Genomic DNA, 17,904 nt, shown 5'->3' with positions numbered 1-17,904 from the left:
GCTGTGCATGCATGTACAGGAAAGTTCTTAGTAATTTTTTTGACAAATGTGTGCACTCAATGTCTCTAGACAGCAACCTAATGAGCAAAGCATTCAGCATCAACAGGTTAGCTAATCTTGTGATTGAATATGAGAGTGCTGCACTACTTCAGGATAAATGACCAGGATTAATTTGCCAAGAATGCACTCAGTTTTGTTTTACAGAAAATGTGAACGTGAAATTCAGTAATTGCTTTTTTTTTTTTTTTAAAAAATAAAATCCCCCTAATCTTATCTGGGATGAAGAGCTAAAATGAAAGGCAACATTGTGAAGAAACCAGAGTCGACTTTATGCCTTCTCTCACTGTGCTTTTATACTTACTGCTCCTTACCTTGAGGTTCCACATCATGATAAATCATCTATCAGGGTAAACAGGTGGGACATAAGTCTGTCTGGATTTTTTCAGTATGTCCCCATATAGCATTACATGATTTCTGCAGATCTCTGGGAATCCTTTCATATATCGTCAAGGTGTTTTTTCCCCGCATAGATTTAATATCTATCAGGATAATATTAGAAAAAATGCTTCATTTTTTTTTAAAAAAAAAGGTAGTTGATTTTCCGACCTGTGTAGAAAAAGTTAAGTATTCTCTTTAAAACAATAGAGTCTATTACAATAACCTATGCACAATAGTGGCAGTTTCTCTAATCAACGCCATTTAAAATGTTTTCCATACCTAACAGTTATTGCAACGTGTCGGGGCTACCCCAGGCCCACAGATGAGTTAGTACTGTGGTACTGACACTTTCAGAGCTGAGTTTTAGGTATTTGACTACAAGTTCAAACTAGTTTATGGGATTTGTGGAAAGAGGAAGTTCTGTACTATGGTGCCTGCTTGCAAGTGACCTTGCTAAGAAATGCATAAGCATTACCTGAAACCCATGATGTGTTACAGTACATGAGTCAGAAGGACTCTTGTCACTGGGTAAATACCTCCTTGCTCTCCTCTGGTCCAGATGAATTTTGCATCCTATTCAGTAGAGAGGTGTGGATTCAATGGGGAGGTGGAGCAGTAAGATGCCTCACCGTTCTCTTGTTGCAGCTATGCTAGCAATGGAGCAGATCTTTCTAGAAAAGATCATCTGGCCTACAGTCCATTCCCTGCCTCCAGTACTAAGGTGCTTTTGAAACGGAAAAGAGCAGAAACCTAGCCAAGGCGAGATGAGTGATTTAGGTAAATGCTGTTCTTTTTTCCCCAGGATCATGCATGATGAAAATATGGATGTGTCCTTTCACAGAAAGGGTATATGTCTGCTTGTGAAATGCAAGCGTACACCTTTGTTAGGTCATGGGACTGGGGTGCACACACGACCTGCCACATGTGGTGGTGGAGGTTGCCTGTGTTTTAGGGATATGGTGGTCACATGAATACATAGGCAAGCAGCCTCTGGTTACTCCGATGTGTGTGGACATGATGGTAGATATCTGTGCTGTGATCCCCTTGTGTATATTCAGTTGTGTGAGGTGCAGGATCGGAGCATCTGTGTAATATAGACCTTGGGTGCCTCCGGAAGAGGCTGTAAAGCCTGTCCTAGTTTAAAATAGAACAGGATTAGGGTACTGTATGGGCACTAGGAGCTCTAATTTTGACCTTTGTCTGGGTAAGGAGGATCCTAAACCTTGCCATGGGGACGGTGCTTTGGGGTATGTGAGCAAAAAGTTCTAAAAGCTTGATATTTGAAAACAAAATGTACTAGAAGACTTGCAGGTGCTGAAGAGCTTAGGTGATTGAACTTGGTGCCTAACTTTACTTACTTCTGTTTTAGGAGTCTGAGTCATCCTTTAAAATTGGCCACTAAACACAAGTGAGTCTGTGTCTTCCATCCATACTAAAGTTGAATGGGTAGCTCCAAATCACTAATTTGTAATTTAAGGCAAATGCTAGACAAGACTGTTTCTATTGCTGTCACCAGGGGCTGCTAGTTAGGTTTATTTCCTTTTATAGATCATATATATGTTTTTTCTTACTTCTGCATAAATATTTATTGAAACAAAAATACAGTGTTTAATTATTTGTACATTTAAAGAGGAGATAATAATAATATAGGGTACCCTGAACAACCGAAGTTTATTTCATGCTGGGGACTGCTGAAAAGCAAATAATAATCTGTAGCAAAACACAATTAAACAAATACACACATAAAATAAAGAATTTAGATTGGGGACACATTTTCTTATTCTGATGTGTATCTGCACCTCTACAAAGAAGAGAAAATAAATTTCTGCAGAGAGCTTAAATTAAGTGATATGTCTGTTCCTTTCCAATGTATATTTGTTGGTTTCTTCCAGGTTAAATGCTGGAAGTCTGCGTGCAGCTGAGGGGAGGATGAAGGGTGATGGAGGGTGGGTCACAGCAAAATGCTGTGTGGGTGCTAGTGAGAAGGCTAAAGATGTTTCCGTGCCCCTCGCATAAGTTCACCTTTTTGATTCATGGCCCGATTATGCCGAAGTATGTTACAGCCACAGACTTTCACAATACTGCAATATTCTTTGGTAATAGTAATGTTCTTTTAAGCTTTTAGAGTCTGAATCTTTATTGTCCCTGAGCTGAATTTCCATTAATATCTAAGGGATGAATTAGTTGCACCCTGATCACTATATTCTTCTATCAAGACTGTATTGTATTGACAGTCTTGTTGCTAAGTATTTTTAGAGAGATATGTAAAATAAGTTGCAAGTAGCCCATTGATATTAATAAAAGAAATGCATGATTACAAACTAAATTCCCCTATGAAACCAAAGCAAACTACTGGCTTTATTGCTGTGAGTCACCTGCACTGTTACCATCTATGACTAAAATACACAAGAGAAAAATACTGCAAACACTGGATAAAGTAAAAAACCACAGTTTTACTTCACGTTATTTTATTTATCTTCTGCTAAAATTCAAGACAATGGTTTTATTTTTAACAGAAATTATTAATGGAAAAATGGCATTTATACTTGTGCAATATGCCTTTACCTGTGATGGAGATATTCAATCTGAGATATTACAAAAATGTCTTTCTGGAGTCATCTGTAGAGATAGTCAAGCTGTGTTATCTTACCTTGCTTATGTTACTAAGTCAGAAGTCAGTTATGAATAGCAAATATTAAAAAATTAACCTGTGAAGTTAACTAAAATGTATATATCAAATTTTTTTTTTGCAATCCTTTCACTAGATAATTTTAATGCTGACAGCATAAAAATTATATAGAATTTCATCACTAAAAAAGAAGCAATGTTATAGCTAATATTGCAGAAGGAAGCCCCTGAGCTAACTATCTCTGGAAGCTGGGAGGTTTGACCAGGAAACTTTACTGTGTGCATGCCTTGTTCTTATAGTTTCCCTTTTTCACTCACTATGGGCGATTGCTGGAAACAGGATATGATCTTCTAGAGAGACCACTGGACTAGCTAGTAAGACCATTTTGATGTCACATATAACTGTGTAGCTAACTAAATTATGTTAGGTGGAACACACTGGAGAGGTAGCTAGAAATAGAAGAAGCTTCTGTGTATATCTTTCCCTCCAGCCCTTTCAAAATAAGCAACCCATTATTTGCATTTTTTTAAAATAATGATGGGTAATACTGGCTTTAGGGCTGAGTTGATGTTTGATATCTGCTTAATTTCTGTGGGATCAGTAGACTGCCCTAACATGATGGTGTTTTCGGATACATAGGAGAATGTGAAGAAACATCAACCACCTATGATCTTAACTTATTATTTGGGACATTTCTGAAGAATTTATCAGTGGAAGATATTAAAACAAGTGCATTAAAAGTAAAGAAGTAAACAAACCAAATCAGAATGATCTATAAAACTCCAGAGGAAAACTGTCCGGTTTTGACATTACGTTGAAATAAAAAAAATGTATTAGCAGTGACATAGAGGGGAAGAATAGCGTGCCATGTTTAAAGCCTGGCTCTAGATAGAGCCGTACTGTATTAAAAACAAATCTGGAACCTGAGCATGTTCACTACAATTATCATTATCCAGCCTCCATAACATCTGACCTTCCCTAAAGGGAAATATTTTCTTTTTGTTAATGTCCTGTGTTGCACTGCATTTCCCATTGTCATTGGCAGCATATTGATTTAATATCAGGTTAGAGGATTAGCCATAGCAAATGCAAGTTGGACATACTGTATTTTGTATAATCTTTTACAGCTGATCCACTGGGAGAATTAATAGAATTTCATGCAGCTCTGAAGTTGCTATTCCCGTTCCAAGGGGCACTGATGATTTTTAAATGCTGTACTTTTTACTTGTTTTTCTCACCCCTTTCTGCATTGAATACAGGGAGATATTGAATGTTTCCAGTATTTCTGCATTAGAGCTGCCATTGGCAGTAACAGCACTTTTGCATATGCATCAGTTTGGCTCTAGTGCAGATTTTTTTCACATTGGACGCCTACTGATGTGTACTGATTTAACTTCTAAAAATGAAACTTAATTTTGTGTAGCTTATAAGTAGTCCCTAGTGGGTCTTGGCTCCAAAAAGCTAATATTTTTCAGACATAATCAGCAGCAATAGGTAATGTATTACCATTAGCTACGTTAGCAGCAAGTATAAAAAAAGGAAAGGCTGGGGGAGGAAGTGTGGTGTAGAAATTCAATAGAAAATGTAATATGCTTTTAGCAGCTTCATACTTTGCAGCAATTCTTAATATGAAATTACACACATCAGTGTTACACTCTAGTATTATTCTCCATGTTTATTCATAATGATTGTTTCATATTTAAAGAACACCAAAATATTGTGTTTTGTCAGCCAAGGACAATAATAGTTTAATAGTAATTTATTTTAAACTGCTACTGATAATACAACCAATCAACACATTAAGTGGTGCCAACATTGGCATCTTGCTAAATAATCTCTAGGCTTTGCGCTGAGAGTACATCTTTCAAAGATAAGTCAACAAGAGCAATCAGAGCAGAAAATTAGAATTTGGTATCTTAGAATTAAAATACAGCTAAACTAAAGTTTTAATTGGGGTGATCTAAAAGGGCACTTGATGTAATGATCTCTTTCATTTGTTACTAATTGTTTGTTCCTGATGAAGAAGAAACATGTACATGAATGTAGTTGAATTGAGTAAAGACGGCAGTTGCTTTAGCAGCTCGATTTTATTGTTAAACAAGATGCATTGTAAGAATTTGGGAGGAGGGTGCTTGCGGCTTTAAACTTAGTTGAAAATACACTTTTCATCAACGAATACTTTTCATGTAATTTCACTTGATCTGGTTTATTAGTGATTTGGAGGAATCACATGTTCCAGTAAGTGATGGATTGGAGGAGATTAAAATATTCTAGATATTAAGTGTAAGCCGGAAGCAGGTATTGATAAACAACTCCTACTTCAGTTTCTCACTATTTCGAATGCATCCCGTATAGAAAACGTAGTTTGTGATGGCTGTAAATGTAGGAGAATGTGGCACAGGAAGGGAACAGAGTTCAGGTGGATAGTAACTTTTTAAAAAATACCTTGGAAAGGCTTGACAGGTATTTCAAATTGTATTTTACTTTGCATATGTCTGTAGAGGTTTATATTTAGCTTTGTGTGGTTTTCTTTAGTATTCATCCAGGTTTAACATTCAACACAAAATACCTCTGTTTTAGCTACTTCAGAATAGCATTCAGTTCTTTTAAAGAAAACTGCTAAAACTTTAAATATTTGTAAGCACATTTGTTGTGTTACCATTGTTAGATGTTTTCAATGTGGTTCTGTGCTTATGCAGTGTATGTCATTTTGGTGACCATCTGGGCCTTGCACTCGGAAGGTCTTGATTTCTTTCAGCTCCTGTGGACTTTAATAGATTGAAGTCTAATAAAGGTGCAAAGTATTAAGCTCTGAATAAGGCAACTGAGTACTGAAAATAACAGGCTCTGAAAACAGACTCAAAAGAGGAGTTTGAAGGACAAAATTGCAAAGCAGGCACTGACATTGGGAAGACTAGTGGGATAAATGTGCAGACTAACACTCACAAAACTACTTTTTAAATTTCTGAAGTATCAGCATGCTGGCTTCTTTTTCCATTCCTTTTTGGAGATATTTCTAACAATTTTAGTAAAAAAACATGAGACCGACAATCCAGTTCAGGAAGCGTGCCTGAAGGGTGAGAAAGCTTACTTGGGAGTTGGGGGACGTGATTTCATGTCTGTAGCGTGGTTGTTCTGAAACCTGGTCTTGAGTGTGAACCTTTTATCTGTTAGCTGAAAGGTTCCCTGGCAGAGCTACTGGGGTCTACTCTTCAGTCTCTCTTGTTGGCATTGTTTTGTTTTATATCGGTAATTAAATCTCTGTTGGGTCAAATTATCTCTACAGTTAAGTTGTCAGGAGACTTGCCTTGGATACAGAAGAGTTAGGTTTATATCCATGGAGGTTCATACATGCATATCCATGCTTAATTATCTGTTGTATTATGATAGGTTCAGGAGGAGAGATTCAGGTGTAGACATAGAAGCCTGATGGCCAGGCTTTTGGAAAATTGAAAAAGAAGTCTTTCCTCTTCCCATGTTCATTTATTTCAGTTCTGTTTCTCCTCCTCTGTTTCATACCCTATCTCAGTGTCCTACCTAATTATTAGTTGTGCCGGCATCTTCCTGTTTCCTTGTAAAAAAGAAGGAATTGTGAAGTTGAAATTCTCAAGAGAAGTTTAGAATAGGCTGAATCATTATTTCCTGATAAAATAACAACAAAAAAGGTAGAGTTTATTTCAACCGTCCCAGGTCAAGAAATTGAGAGGTGATTACGTTTTGTTGTCTGCTGTGAGGTAACAATTGTACAAGGTCAGGAAACGGACTTTTTAGAACAGAGATGTCTTTCTCCTCTGTGACTGTCCTCTGCTTAGCACCCCAATAACCCTGTCTTCCTTAGAAACTCTATGAAACATGAAAATATTTGAAAATAATAATAATTAGCAATAATAGGAGCAAGATGGCAAGCCTTTAAAAAAGCCTTTCTCCCTTTGGTAATTTCCATTGGCTTGAGTTGTGCTAGAGATTTAATTTGCCATTCTGTGGATGATGTGATTATGAGAGTGCCAATTCTTTTTCAATGGGTCAGCTTTTTGTTTTGGTCACAGGCAAGTGCCTGGTGTAGGCTTGTCTCTTTTATCTCTTACAAAGAATAAACCTATCCCTATAACTTTTTTGCATTAGTTACATGCACAAAGGTGAGTGTGCGTTTTCTGAGAAGACTTGACTCCTGGCTTTTTACAGATTTTTGCCCACCTGTTAAAATTAATTCCAGTAAAAATTTGCTGTTGATAATTGGGAGGCTTTGGGAGTAACGGGATTATTGAATTTGTAAAATCTCACATGAATAATCAAGGAAAAATAACAGAAGTTATTTATTTTCTCAGCTGTTCTAACATTCTTCAAACATTATCCAACTTTATCTTTGAACAGGGTCTACTAAAGGTTGCTATAGACAATGCCAGAGCTCAAGAGAAACAGGTCCAACTGGAAAAGACAGAGCTGAAGATGGAGCTCTTCAGGGAACGAGAACTGAGGGAAACACTTGAAAAACAGTTGGCTGTGGAGCAGAAGAACAGAGGTATCTGAATTAAGCAGACATAAACACCTTTTAATTTATTTCCTTAGGAAAGCTAATTTTTTCTCAAATACCTGTGTTTGATCAAAACTTTTCCCCCTTACCTCATGTTATGTCCAGGCTGACTGCAATGCAGGAAGTTTTACAACCTGCCTGATTCTGCATAGGATCTCCATGAGATTTAGGACAAGGACCTTCCTTTTTCTCAATGTGTTTATTGAATGTTATTTATTACATCAGTAATACACAACACAATTATAAATACCATAGGTGCTGTTATTGACTCTGGCAGGCTGTGATAGTTATGAAAAAGGAGAGCTGCTTAATGTGATTTGTATCAAATTTAAGAATCTGCAAGGTTTTAGGAACTCTTGTCTCTGTTCCTATGTGCTAGGGTCATATATTGCATGTTTAGGCAAACCATATGTAATGAATATGAAGATAATAGTTATATATAAGCCATTTATGATGCATAGTAGATCAAACATGTTTGTAAAAGTAACAGTTAAGGCTCTTCTTGATAAGGCAGTAGCATTTGTAGCATATACAAGTTAAAGATGTTTAAATAATTTAATTGATAGTAAAAGTAAGGCAGTTTACAGTGATTTGCATTAACTATTTGCATTACGAGCATGTTCCCATTTTTCTTCATGGGTCTATTTTTCTGTATATCTTGCCCTTTAATAGTGTCTAATTACTTTGCAAGGGACAGGTAACCTCTGGGGCTCACTTGCTGTTTAACACAAACTGTGACAAGTCAGTTTTGTATATTTGCACAGCTAGAGTTATAACTCTCTTGTTCAGTTTAATTTTCTGGGAACCAGCTAAATAGGGAATCCCAAGAACACTTGGATTCACAACCAGTATCATATACCTTTAACTAATGCGCTGGCAGTAAGTACACAATGTTTCATGGCTTGACCCATCAAAGGGCAGGACCATCACACCATTAATTTCCCTTTTTTAACTTTTGAGAAAACATTTAAAAATACAATTACTATTAACAGTTATCACAGGTGTGCAATGAATCATCCCTTTGTCCACAACTGGCCTGTTTTGCTCAGTACAATTGCACTACCTACACTTTTAAAGTAGTCTTGTAAAAGAGCTTGGTTGTTCTGCACATCCTTCTACCTCTGTGTACTGCTGAAATGTATATTGCTTTTAGAGTTAGGCAATCACATACAGAACAGAAAAAGTTGGGGGGGGGGGCGTCTGACCTAAGTTAAGTTTTGCCGTCTAAAAGTTAGGCACCTCATTTAAGTTACTATAAGTTCCCTTTCTGGTCAATAAAGGGATTCATATATCGTGTTCTCAGACAGGTAGGTGGGGTCAATTACATTGTGAAGACTTCTTTCTCTTCCCTTTATCTCCAGAGGGAATATAGTTGGCTGGGCTGGACTAGACACATGTTTTGAGCAGTTAAAATTAAGCAAAAGGAATTTCACTCAAAGTTGTATGTCAGGAAAGAGCACGGGATAGTCCTTTATTTTGTTCAGGGTACTGAAATAATTGACAATGTTATTTTCAGCATGATGCATTACCTGCTTTTTTATATGTATCCCTCTAATGATGATATTGCACTGGTAAAAGAGTCAGACTAAAGAGGAATGGATTTGAACACTTAATGGTGGTATGCAGCAAAGCAAATATAATGAGGATGACTATCACTGCTAGTGGATACTTTTGTAGAAAAGAAAGAAAAGTAATGGATTATTCCTTAAAATGAACTGATCCAAGGAGGAGAGAAAAAATAAGGCCAGATTGTAATTATTGTGAGAATTTATTCTTCAATTAAAGGTAGAAAAATACATAGGAGGCTTTAATTACTATTAGTTTTCCGGATAGCAAGTGTCATGTCTTAAAGAAAGTTTCACAGGTCTTAATGGAAGCACGAGCAAGATGGGAGAAGTGTACAATATCCCTGTTAAGAGATACCGTATGAAAAAAGGTGAAATACACTTAAAAGCTACAGCATAGAAACACGAGTCACTGTGTCACATACAGGTCAAAACCCATTAGGTGAATGGGATCTTCTGCGTTAGGCAACATCTGCCTTTTGCTCATCATGTTAACACAAGTCAAATATCTTTTTGTTCAGTGGATACCTCTGAATATTTTTGCCATTTTTTTGAACATTAAATTCACCACTGCTACTGTATGTTCTACAGAGCTGCTTATTTACTGTACTGTTTCCTTCCTTCTTTGTAAATATTCCAATTAGTGACTCCTAAGCCTGTAGGATGTGTCTCATCAACTGGTGAAAGTAGGATAATATCTCTTCTGTGAGCAGCTACGCAGTAAGGGCTTGCTAATTCTGGCTCTGACTGCTGTAGTCACATCTACAATGTGTCAGCCATGATGACATTTTAATTCAGAAAGCAACATATGTTTCCTTCTCATTTATTGCAATCACTTTCAAAGTACTCATAATGAAAACATTAAAACCGTGCAATGATTCAAAATGTATTTAGTTTAGCCTTTGTATGGATCCTAGATGTTCTTTGATGGTATAAGCTAATTAGCCTGTAAAGTAGTTGATACTATACAAAATGAGAAAGAACCAAAATTCTGAAGTCTTGGATGTAAATTATGTAGCTATTCTGACTACAGGGTATGCGCTTGTGTTCGTTTGGTGTCTGAACAGTTCTGTGTACAGACACAAAGCAGAACACGAAATATCCAAGATAGTCAAAAAGCGGTTATTCTTAGCATATAAATTAAATAGTAATAACAATGCTGGTTCGCTTTAAATGTTTCCTTATTTGCATTTTGTGAAAGATACCACCATCACAGACTACTGCAAATGGGGAGTGTGGGCGGGTGGAAGTGTATTTCTACCTGTTCCAGCATTCATCCCTAGGCATGTACCAGAGGTTACTTTGGAGTGAGATAGAGGGCTAGGTAGATCTTAGTGGTTAAACCTAGTATCACCTAGTATCTGGTTTTGGTAAGGATAATTCTTTTACTGTGTGTAAAGAATTCTTTAGTGAGCAGTTTAGTAGATCATTTTTTAGTTAGTGTCAAAATAACAGACTTTCCAGGAAAGGGTTATCCAGGAAGGTCTCATGAGAAATAAGCTTCTTATGTGTTCATCCCTGAAAACCCTATATGTACTATGTAAGAAGTGGTGGGGGAGATAATGATATGCTCTGCGATCAAGTAGAAAAATTGGTTCTCGTTAACCTTTTCCATCAGGAACATAACCTGTGACATGTTCCTTTGGTTAGGGATCACGCAAGTCTTACTTTTGTGGTTGTAAGTCACTGGTAACAAAGCGAAGAAATTTGTGATGAAGTTTCACCCTGATCTTTGCAATCCTTTTTCTTGGAAAATCTGAACTGAAGGGATACAAGGCAAATATTTTTCTAAATAAGGGCCTTCTAATGCTTAATTTTTAAAAACTCCTTCCTTTCCTAATATTTTCCCTCACATTTGACAAAGCAACTATTTACTTGGCTGGGGCATCCAGCACCATAAAGGATTTGCTATGAGTTCTTCAAGGTTAGTTGGCTGATGGGACAGGAGCCGACAGAGTGCAAGGGAAATGTGGGTGGGAAGTAAGTATGGGGAAGAGGCCGGGCACCAAGAGGTCAGATGGCCTGCAGAAGGCAGCAGCTTGGAGGGGAGTAGTAAAGCTCCTGCAGCCCGGGCACCCAAGCAGCTGGAGCTCCCTCTTGTGGCAGAGAAGCTGCAGGCAGTCAAGAGCTTCATCACTGTGTGTGCACTAACTGTGTGCTGTGGGCAGGAACAAAATGGTGGATTTCATCTCGAAAAAACACCTCACCTCCAGAGACAGAGGCATACCTATGTCAGATGATGCCAAAAGTACATTTCATTGCTGGTTTCAAGGTTTTCTGATTTGGACATTCACAGATTCTCATCTGTTTATTAAAAATATATCTATGCTACAGCTGAATATCACCTACAGTTTTGAATACCATGGTACAGAACAGTGGCTCTTAGAATATCCCAGTGTGCTTCCAGCAAATTTCAAGTAATTTAAATTGGTGTTGTATAATTAATCAATTTGTATGAACTGTTGCAGTTGTAGCGTTTCTTGGGACTCTTAATAGGTAATCACGTAGCCAAGTTTCAGATCCAAATTTGAGTTTCTTCTTTCCTAGCAATAATTCAGAAAAGGCTAAAGAAGGAAAAGAAGGCAAAGAGGAAATTGCAGGAAGCACTTGAATTTGAGACTAAACGACGGGAGCAAGCAGAACAGACACTGAAACAGGCAGCTTCAACAGATAGTCTCAGGGTCCTAAATGGTAAGAAACCAATTTTTGCCTCTGTGTCATTAACTTTCAATTTAAATGCCAAAAGAAGCTTGTTATATTGAAAATTTATAATGTGATGGGAGGAAAAAGAATGAAAATCTGTTTTCTTTCCTTCCTTCAGGTGCAGCGTCTCTTTATTGTTTTGGTACTTTATATAGTATGTGCAAATAAACTCACTGGAGAGAATGTCCAAACTAGGACAATTTTATATTATTAGCTTGAGAAGTCAATTTTTTTCTTCTTCTTTTTCTCCCCCCATTTATGCTTGAAAAAATCTATTGCTCATTAATCTTCCTAGTCTAACAAAAAATTGTCCTGGCCTCCAGTCATTGTTCAACATTAAAAAAACTGACAAAGGTTGATTGTATTGTAATTCAGCATTGGAGTAACAGGTTGTAAAAAGGGCTATAAGAATCAAATGAAATATGTGTCAGTCTTACCTTTCTATGTTTCTAGACTCTCTGACCCCAGAGATAGAAGCTGACCGCAGCGGGGGCAGAACAGATGCTGAAAGGACAATACAAGGTAGGAATTTGCAAAAGGCTATAAATCTAGATCTTGCTATATGAGTTTTTCCTCAGCTTTAGACTGCTATTCAAGCATGTAGCCTACCATCTGGGCCACATCAAAACAAGTTCAAACAAGGTCAAGTTCATCTTGCTTGTTTATAAGAGAGAATACATTCTGTGCTGATAGATTTTCTTTAAATGAGTAGGTCATTTCTGTTTATACAGAGCAATTAAAGAAGAATAATTAATTTGAAGCAATATTGGGTTGAATCTCAGATGTGCTGAATGCAGTTTTTCTGAATATGTATAGTTAGATTTGAGAAAACAATGTTTTTAAAGGTATATTTGAAACCTTTTGAGCCTTTTAACTATACAAATGGCTCAACCTAATGGGCAACATTCAAGGCACGATGAGAATTTCATAGCTAATATTCAGTGGCAGTTACTGAAAGGTATGTTTCAATAAGCTACTCTGAGCATTAACGATAAATAATCTGTTTATTCCCTTCTTGGATTTTTCATTTACCATATCCCATTATTTACATTTTAATAAAACAAATCTGCTGAGTAAATTTATACATGAAATACTAAAGAGAGCCATATTACTTCCCCTGTGAATCTAAATGTATATGTATATACTGCAAACACCAAGATATTAGTAAAGAGCAAATTTTTAAGATTGTATTTATGTTATAATGTCTTCACTAGTCAACAGGCTAAGTCTACCTACATGAATACTAAACAGCAAAAATAGCATTTGTTTTCAATTGTAAATGAAGGTGCATTTTTCAGAGGCAAGCCTAAAACGATTAGCTCCAGTAATCACTCTCAATTGCCTTTATTTTGCATTTTAAAGTCAATCATCTTAACAGTATCATTTGACATCTTCTGTGTGCTATTTAATCACCTTTTCTAACTCATAAAGAGTTGTTACTGGTGTGCTGCAAGGAGGCTGTAACAATAGAATAAAAAGTCAACAAGCTTTTATTGTATTGAGCATATAAACAAATAAAAAGAAGCAATAAGTTCTCATGTAGGACAAACACATGTATGTAAACAAAAACATTTAAATCTAAAGCAAGTTATGTCTGCAAAGTCAATAACTCAGAAGTTGGAGTATGCCAGATTAAGTGTTGCCTGGGAAGTGGGTCCATGTTACGAGGTTTGTTATTCCAGAATCCTGCTTTCCTTCCCATAAATTGTATGCCTTATTCAAAGCACCATTTGACGTAATTCATTCAGTGAGAATCCAGCCATTATGCCATTTTGTTATAATCCAGTCATTTTGTTATTTTGTTTCGTGCAAAGACAGACTTCTAATTTCTTGAGAGGCCTTTCTATTACACTAGTCACTACAGTATCGGAGCTATTTATAAACATTAATTACTTCATCTTCAGCACGTTCCTGCAAGGAAGTGAAGTTTGGAGTATTCCCATTTGAAAGCTAGGAAACAGAGTCACAGAGAGATTCAGGTGGCAAATTGCTTAACTTCCAAGTAGCTAGGACCTATTTTTTCAGGATACTTTGCTTTTTGGCAAATGTATTCACTGTATTTAAAATCACTGTTCTTGTTGAATTCAGTTTCATTTATGGGCTGAGACACCAAGCTGGATATTTATAAAATGAGCAACACATAATTACTGAGTATTTTGAAAGTATTCCTATATTCTAAAGGACTTACCCCAAACTACACAGGAACAGCACTTCAGCTTTTTAACCAATATTATCCATTCTTTTCCAGCTATCCTCTGCCTAGGTGTGCTCATTTCATATATTTCCATTTCTGCAATAAATGGAATCAACGACTTATAAGCAACATTCTCAGAAATTATGACCTTTCCTTGATTCATCTGTCCAAGGTGGTACAAGTGAAAAAAAAAACAAACCACCACCCACAGATGGTTATGTAGTTAAAGACTGTACCATCATATATTCTGGTCATGATATTGGATTACATTGCAAAGGCAACCCTAATTCTGACATTTCCTGTCTCTACTTTGCAGTCTTAACACGTAATTAGAATAGTTAGAATAGGTTTTTTTAAGGAAAAGGAAAAAAGACGCAACAAATAGAGTTGCAGTTTCTTATCATTTAATATATTGAGCTTAACTGTCATACAACAGTTCAGAACTTTTAGATCTACTGTAACATGTAACCCTATAACACAAATGTAACTGTAGGAGCTTATTGTCCTTGTGGATCAGCTATTGTAGGCTGACAGGTTTTGGAAATAGTTCAAGACATAGTTAATGACACATGGGTAATGGTAAGTGTCAGGACTCTCTGTGTTCACTTCCAATATTGGAAGGAGGATTCCCTTTCACCATAAACTCCCTTTTTTTTTTGTCCCCCTGAGCACGTATCCCTGTTACTCCTGTATCTTTGTGTCCCAGTTCCTCCTAGTTTCTTCCTCCTCACTCCAAATCCAGCTTTTGTCAATGGCTAACCTTACTCTTTCCTGGCTCTACATTACATTGTGTTTCTTTTTCTCTGACTTCACATTCTTCCAGCATTCTCTTCTGAACTCAGTTTCAAGCCACCCTGATTATTTCTTAAATTACAAGCTCTTTCTCTGCTCAGTGACCCCCAGCCCCCTTCTCTGTCTGACCCTTCCTGTTTCCTCCTCCTCTTGTCCAACCATTTTGACAGTCCTCGTTGCATGACATTCCCTGTTACCAGCCTTTCCTGTTTGGTGTCACGTCTCCATTTGTATTGTCTGCTTCCCCCTGCCTCCCATCAAGCTCGCACGCCCTACTGCTTTCAGTACACGTTCTGTTTCTTCTTCTGCATCTCTCTGGATATCAGGGAGAGAAGCACTGAGAAAAGCAAAGACAATTTCTCTGTTCTTATCTCAATATTTAGCACAGCAACTGCAGGAAAAAGGAGGGAAAGAACTGCAGGGAAAGAACTGCTTCATTCCTGCAGCACCAGGATAAAGCATGCTCAGTACAGATGGGCTCCTTGGAAAAATTGGCTGAAAAACTCTACAAAAGCTTTCCAATTGGTGGAACTGATAATTTTCCAATACTTTCTTGAATTTTCATCAGGGCAACAAAGGCCATGTCTTTCCAATTTTGCAAAATCTCAATTATGTCCTTACATTTTATCTGTAAGTGATGTTTTGTGTACTCTAGTATGCACAATAAAAGAATTATAATATAGAATGTACAGTATGTTCCATAATAAAGAGTATAATACTATCTCTTTCATGTTTCAGGTTCTGGGAAAAAATACTTGCTAGGAAAATACTTATGCTTTCGTATTCCTCTCAAAAATATATCTGTATCTTGGTATCAAAGCATGTCTGGGGTAATAGTCTCTTTATCCACAATCATTAATATGTTTTCAACTTACTGTATTAAGCATGCTATGCAGTTCTATAACTAAGCAAAGAAAAGTAAGAAAGCTGCAGCGTTCTGGGCAAGTGAAATAGTTGAAATACCAAGTGTAATTTTAGCATTTAAGAAAATACTATGCAAGGAAATCATAATTAAAGATTTTATCTACTATTTATTATAAGTAAAAGGATACTTGTCAACGTGAAGTTATATTTAATGTTGATATTTTTAACTATCATTTTGTGAGTCAGGAATTGGATTAATTTAAGCATAAAAGATAATTGCATTTGTCAATAAGGGGGGTTTGTTCTGTTCTATTTTTCATCATGTAGCACTCATTCAGATTCACTTTTAGTTCATGTAAAGTCTTTTGTAAAATGGGAGAGATAATAAAAAGGAATATGAATATGAGACTATAAGAAGAAGGAATCCAGGATATTTTAGGTTGGGTTTGGGTTTTTTTGAATACTGGGTAGTTAACAGTTTGCTGGACTATCCATAAAATGCTAAGAAATAATCATAATAAATAACCCAACTATGGGTCTCATATTTTTTAAGAGATATAAAGAGATACTAAGTTATTAGGAACTGGTATAGATACTGGTTTTAAATGTTTTCTTTCTTGCTTCTGTTTAAAACAATAATAAAGCAGATTATCCTCTTCTCCATACATATTGTAGGTTCACTAGATGCCTATGCCTAGCTCCCAATCCGGTTTCCCAAGACCCCCTCATCCCACACAAAAAGGTACCATACAAAGATAATGTTTGACTTCTATATACTGTTTTGTTACCAGACCTCTTATTAAGCTCTAGAACAATGCCATTAACTGCCGCTCTTACTTTCTTATCTCCATTGACGTTTTCTTCCCCATCTGGTTACCTACCACGTATTTGTCTGCCTAAATCATTAGTTTTTCTTTTCCTCTATAAATCCCACATTCCCAATTTTCTGTCTCCCAGTAGTTTCCCTCCCAAGTCCTGTACATTCATCTTCATTCCAATCACACGCCGCTCCCTCTATGCATTATCTAAGCTCCTCTAAAATCGTTCTACTTCTGCACTGTCTTCCCCATTGACCATTCTTTTCATGTGGTATCCCTGTCATGTCTTCCTTTTCCCAAATCACTCCCAAATCGTTTTGTACTTTTCTCCCAAAGCCGTCCTGATATGAACAGGAAGCTTAACCAAAATTTCTTTCTCTCAGGCTGCTGTTTCGTTTCTCTTCTCTGTTTCTCTCCTGTTTTCTAGCAATTCCCTCAGCCTCTACCTTTTCTGCTTTCTTCCAATTAATTTCCAACTTCTACATGCCATCATTCCAGCTGCTTCTGAAACCAGCTCCATCATTATCTGCTAACAGTCTTCTCACCCTGTCCAGTTCCCATGAATTCTCAATCCTCTTTCTTTCCCCCCAAGTGTCTGTGTTCCAAGAAACCCTTGCACTTTGCCAGTCCTCAAAGTTTTCCTGTCATACTCCACTCTTCCAGTGCATTTTCCCGTAAGTATGCATTCTCCTCTAGTGCAAATTTTGTTCCTTTTGTCCATCAGCCTAAGTTTGATACCTCAATTCCATATTCTGCTGCAAATATTTTTTTCCCTTTAGCACTTTATCAGCCTGTCTCCAAAGGAGCCTATTATCTTGCTCTCCCTGTCCCTTAGCAAAATGAACTTATGCTTTCTAAGCCCTTTCCCACCAACTTTTTTCTTTACACCTTTTTCTAGTTCCTCACCTCTTCTGTAGGCTGATATTAACAGCGCAGTTAAGTGTAATGCTAGGTGGCTTCAGACTATGCTTTCCTGATGTTAGAAAGAGAGCCAGTCAGCTACCATGCACATAAAAGCTTCCAGGGCCATCTGTCTTCTTCCATCCCAGAAAGAACAAGGCAGGGAATGGAGATGTTGAGCAGATCCAGAAACAGAGAAAGCAAGCAACTGCAACTTAGCACGCTGACTGCATAGTCCTGTATGAAGTTACTTGTAAGGCCTGTGAAGGCTACTGAGGAAGACTGAGAATGAAATTATGATTTAACTTTGCCCATACCAAGAGCCTAGTGTGTGCATTTTGCTGCCTAAGTAGTAGGGGAAAGCTGCCCTGCAGCTGCCCTCCACATTAATGAAAATTGCTTAGATACAGCTTCAGTCATTTGCCTGAAAACCTAACCTAAATTGTTTTCTATGTTGGTTTGAAACTTGT

At 37.1% G+C, this 17,904-nt stretch overlaps 1 protein-coding gene across 8 annotated transcripts in view; it reads left to right on the top strand.

Moving 5' to 3' along the window:
* The window catches only part of DACH1 (dachshund family transcription factor 1), a 362,299-nt gene that overhangs the window by 314,909 nt on the left and 29,486 nt on the right, over positions 1 to 17,904 (top strand). For 4 of the 8 annotated variants that reach the window (XM_075088190.1, XM_075088180.1, XM_075088153.1 and 1 more), the window contains 4 exons: positions 7,439 to 7,586; positions 11,711 to 11,854; positions 12,320 to 12,388; positions 16,392 to 16,458. In XM_075088190.1, coding sequence (XP_074944291.1) covers positions 7,439 to 7,586; positions 11,711 to 11,854; positions 12,320 to 12,388; positions 16,392 to 16,414 — 384 coding nt within the window. In that variant the 3' untranslated portion in view covers positions 16,415 to 16,458. The remainder of the gene's footprint in view (positions 1 to 7,438; positions 7,587 to 11,710; positions 11,855 to 12,319; positions 12,389 to 16,391; positions 16,459 to 17,904) is intronic. The other 4 variants (XM_075088170.1, XM_075088160.1, XM_075088143.1 and 1 more) reach the window with 1 other exon arrangement.

Source organism: Phalacrocorax aristotelis, chromosome 1 (assembly GCF_949628215.1).
Source record: "Phalacrocorax aristotelis chromosome 1, bGulAri2.1, whole genome shotgun sequence".
Classification (NCBI taxonomy): Eukaryota; Metazoa; Chordata; class Aves; order Suliformes; family Phalacrocoracidae; genus Phalacrocorax; species Phalacrocorax aristotelis.
This window is presented reverse-complemented; position numbering and strand designations above follow the sequence as displayed.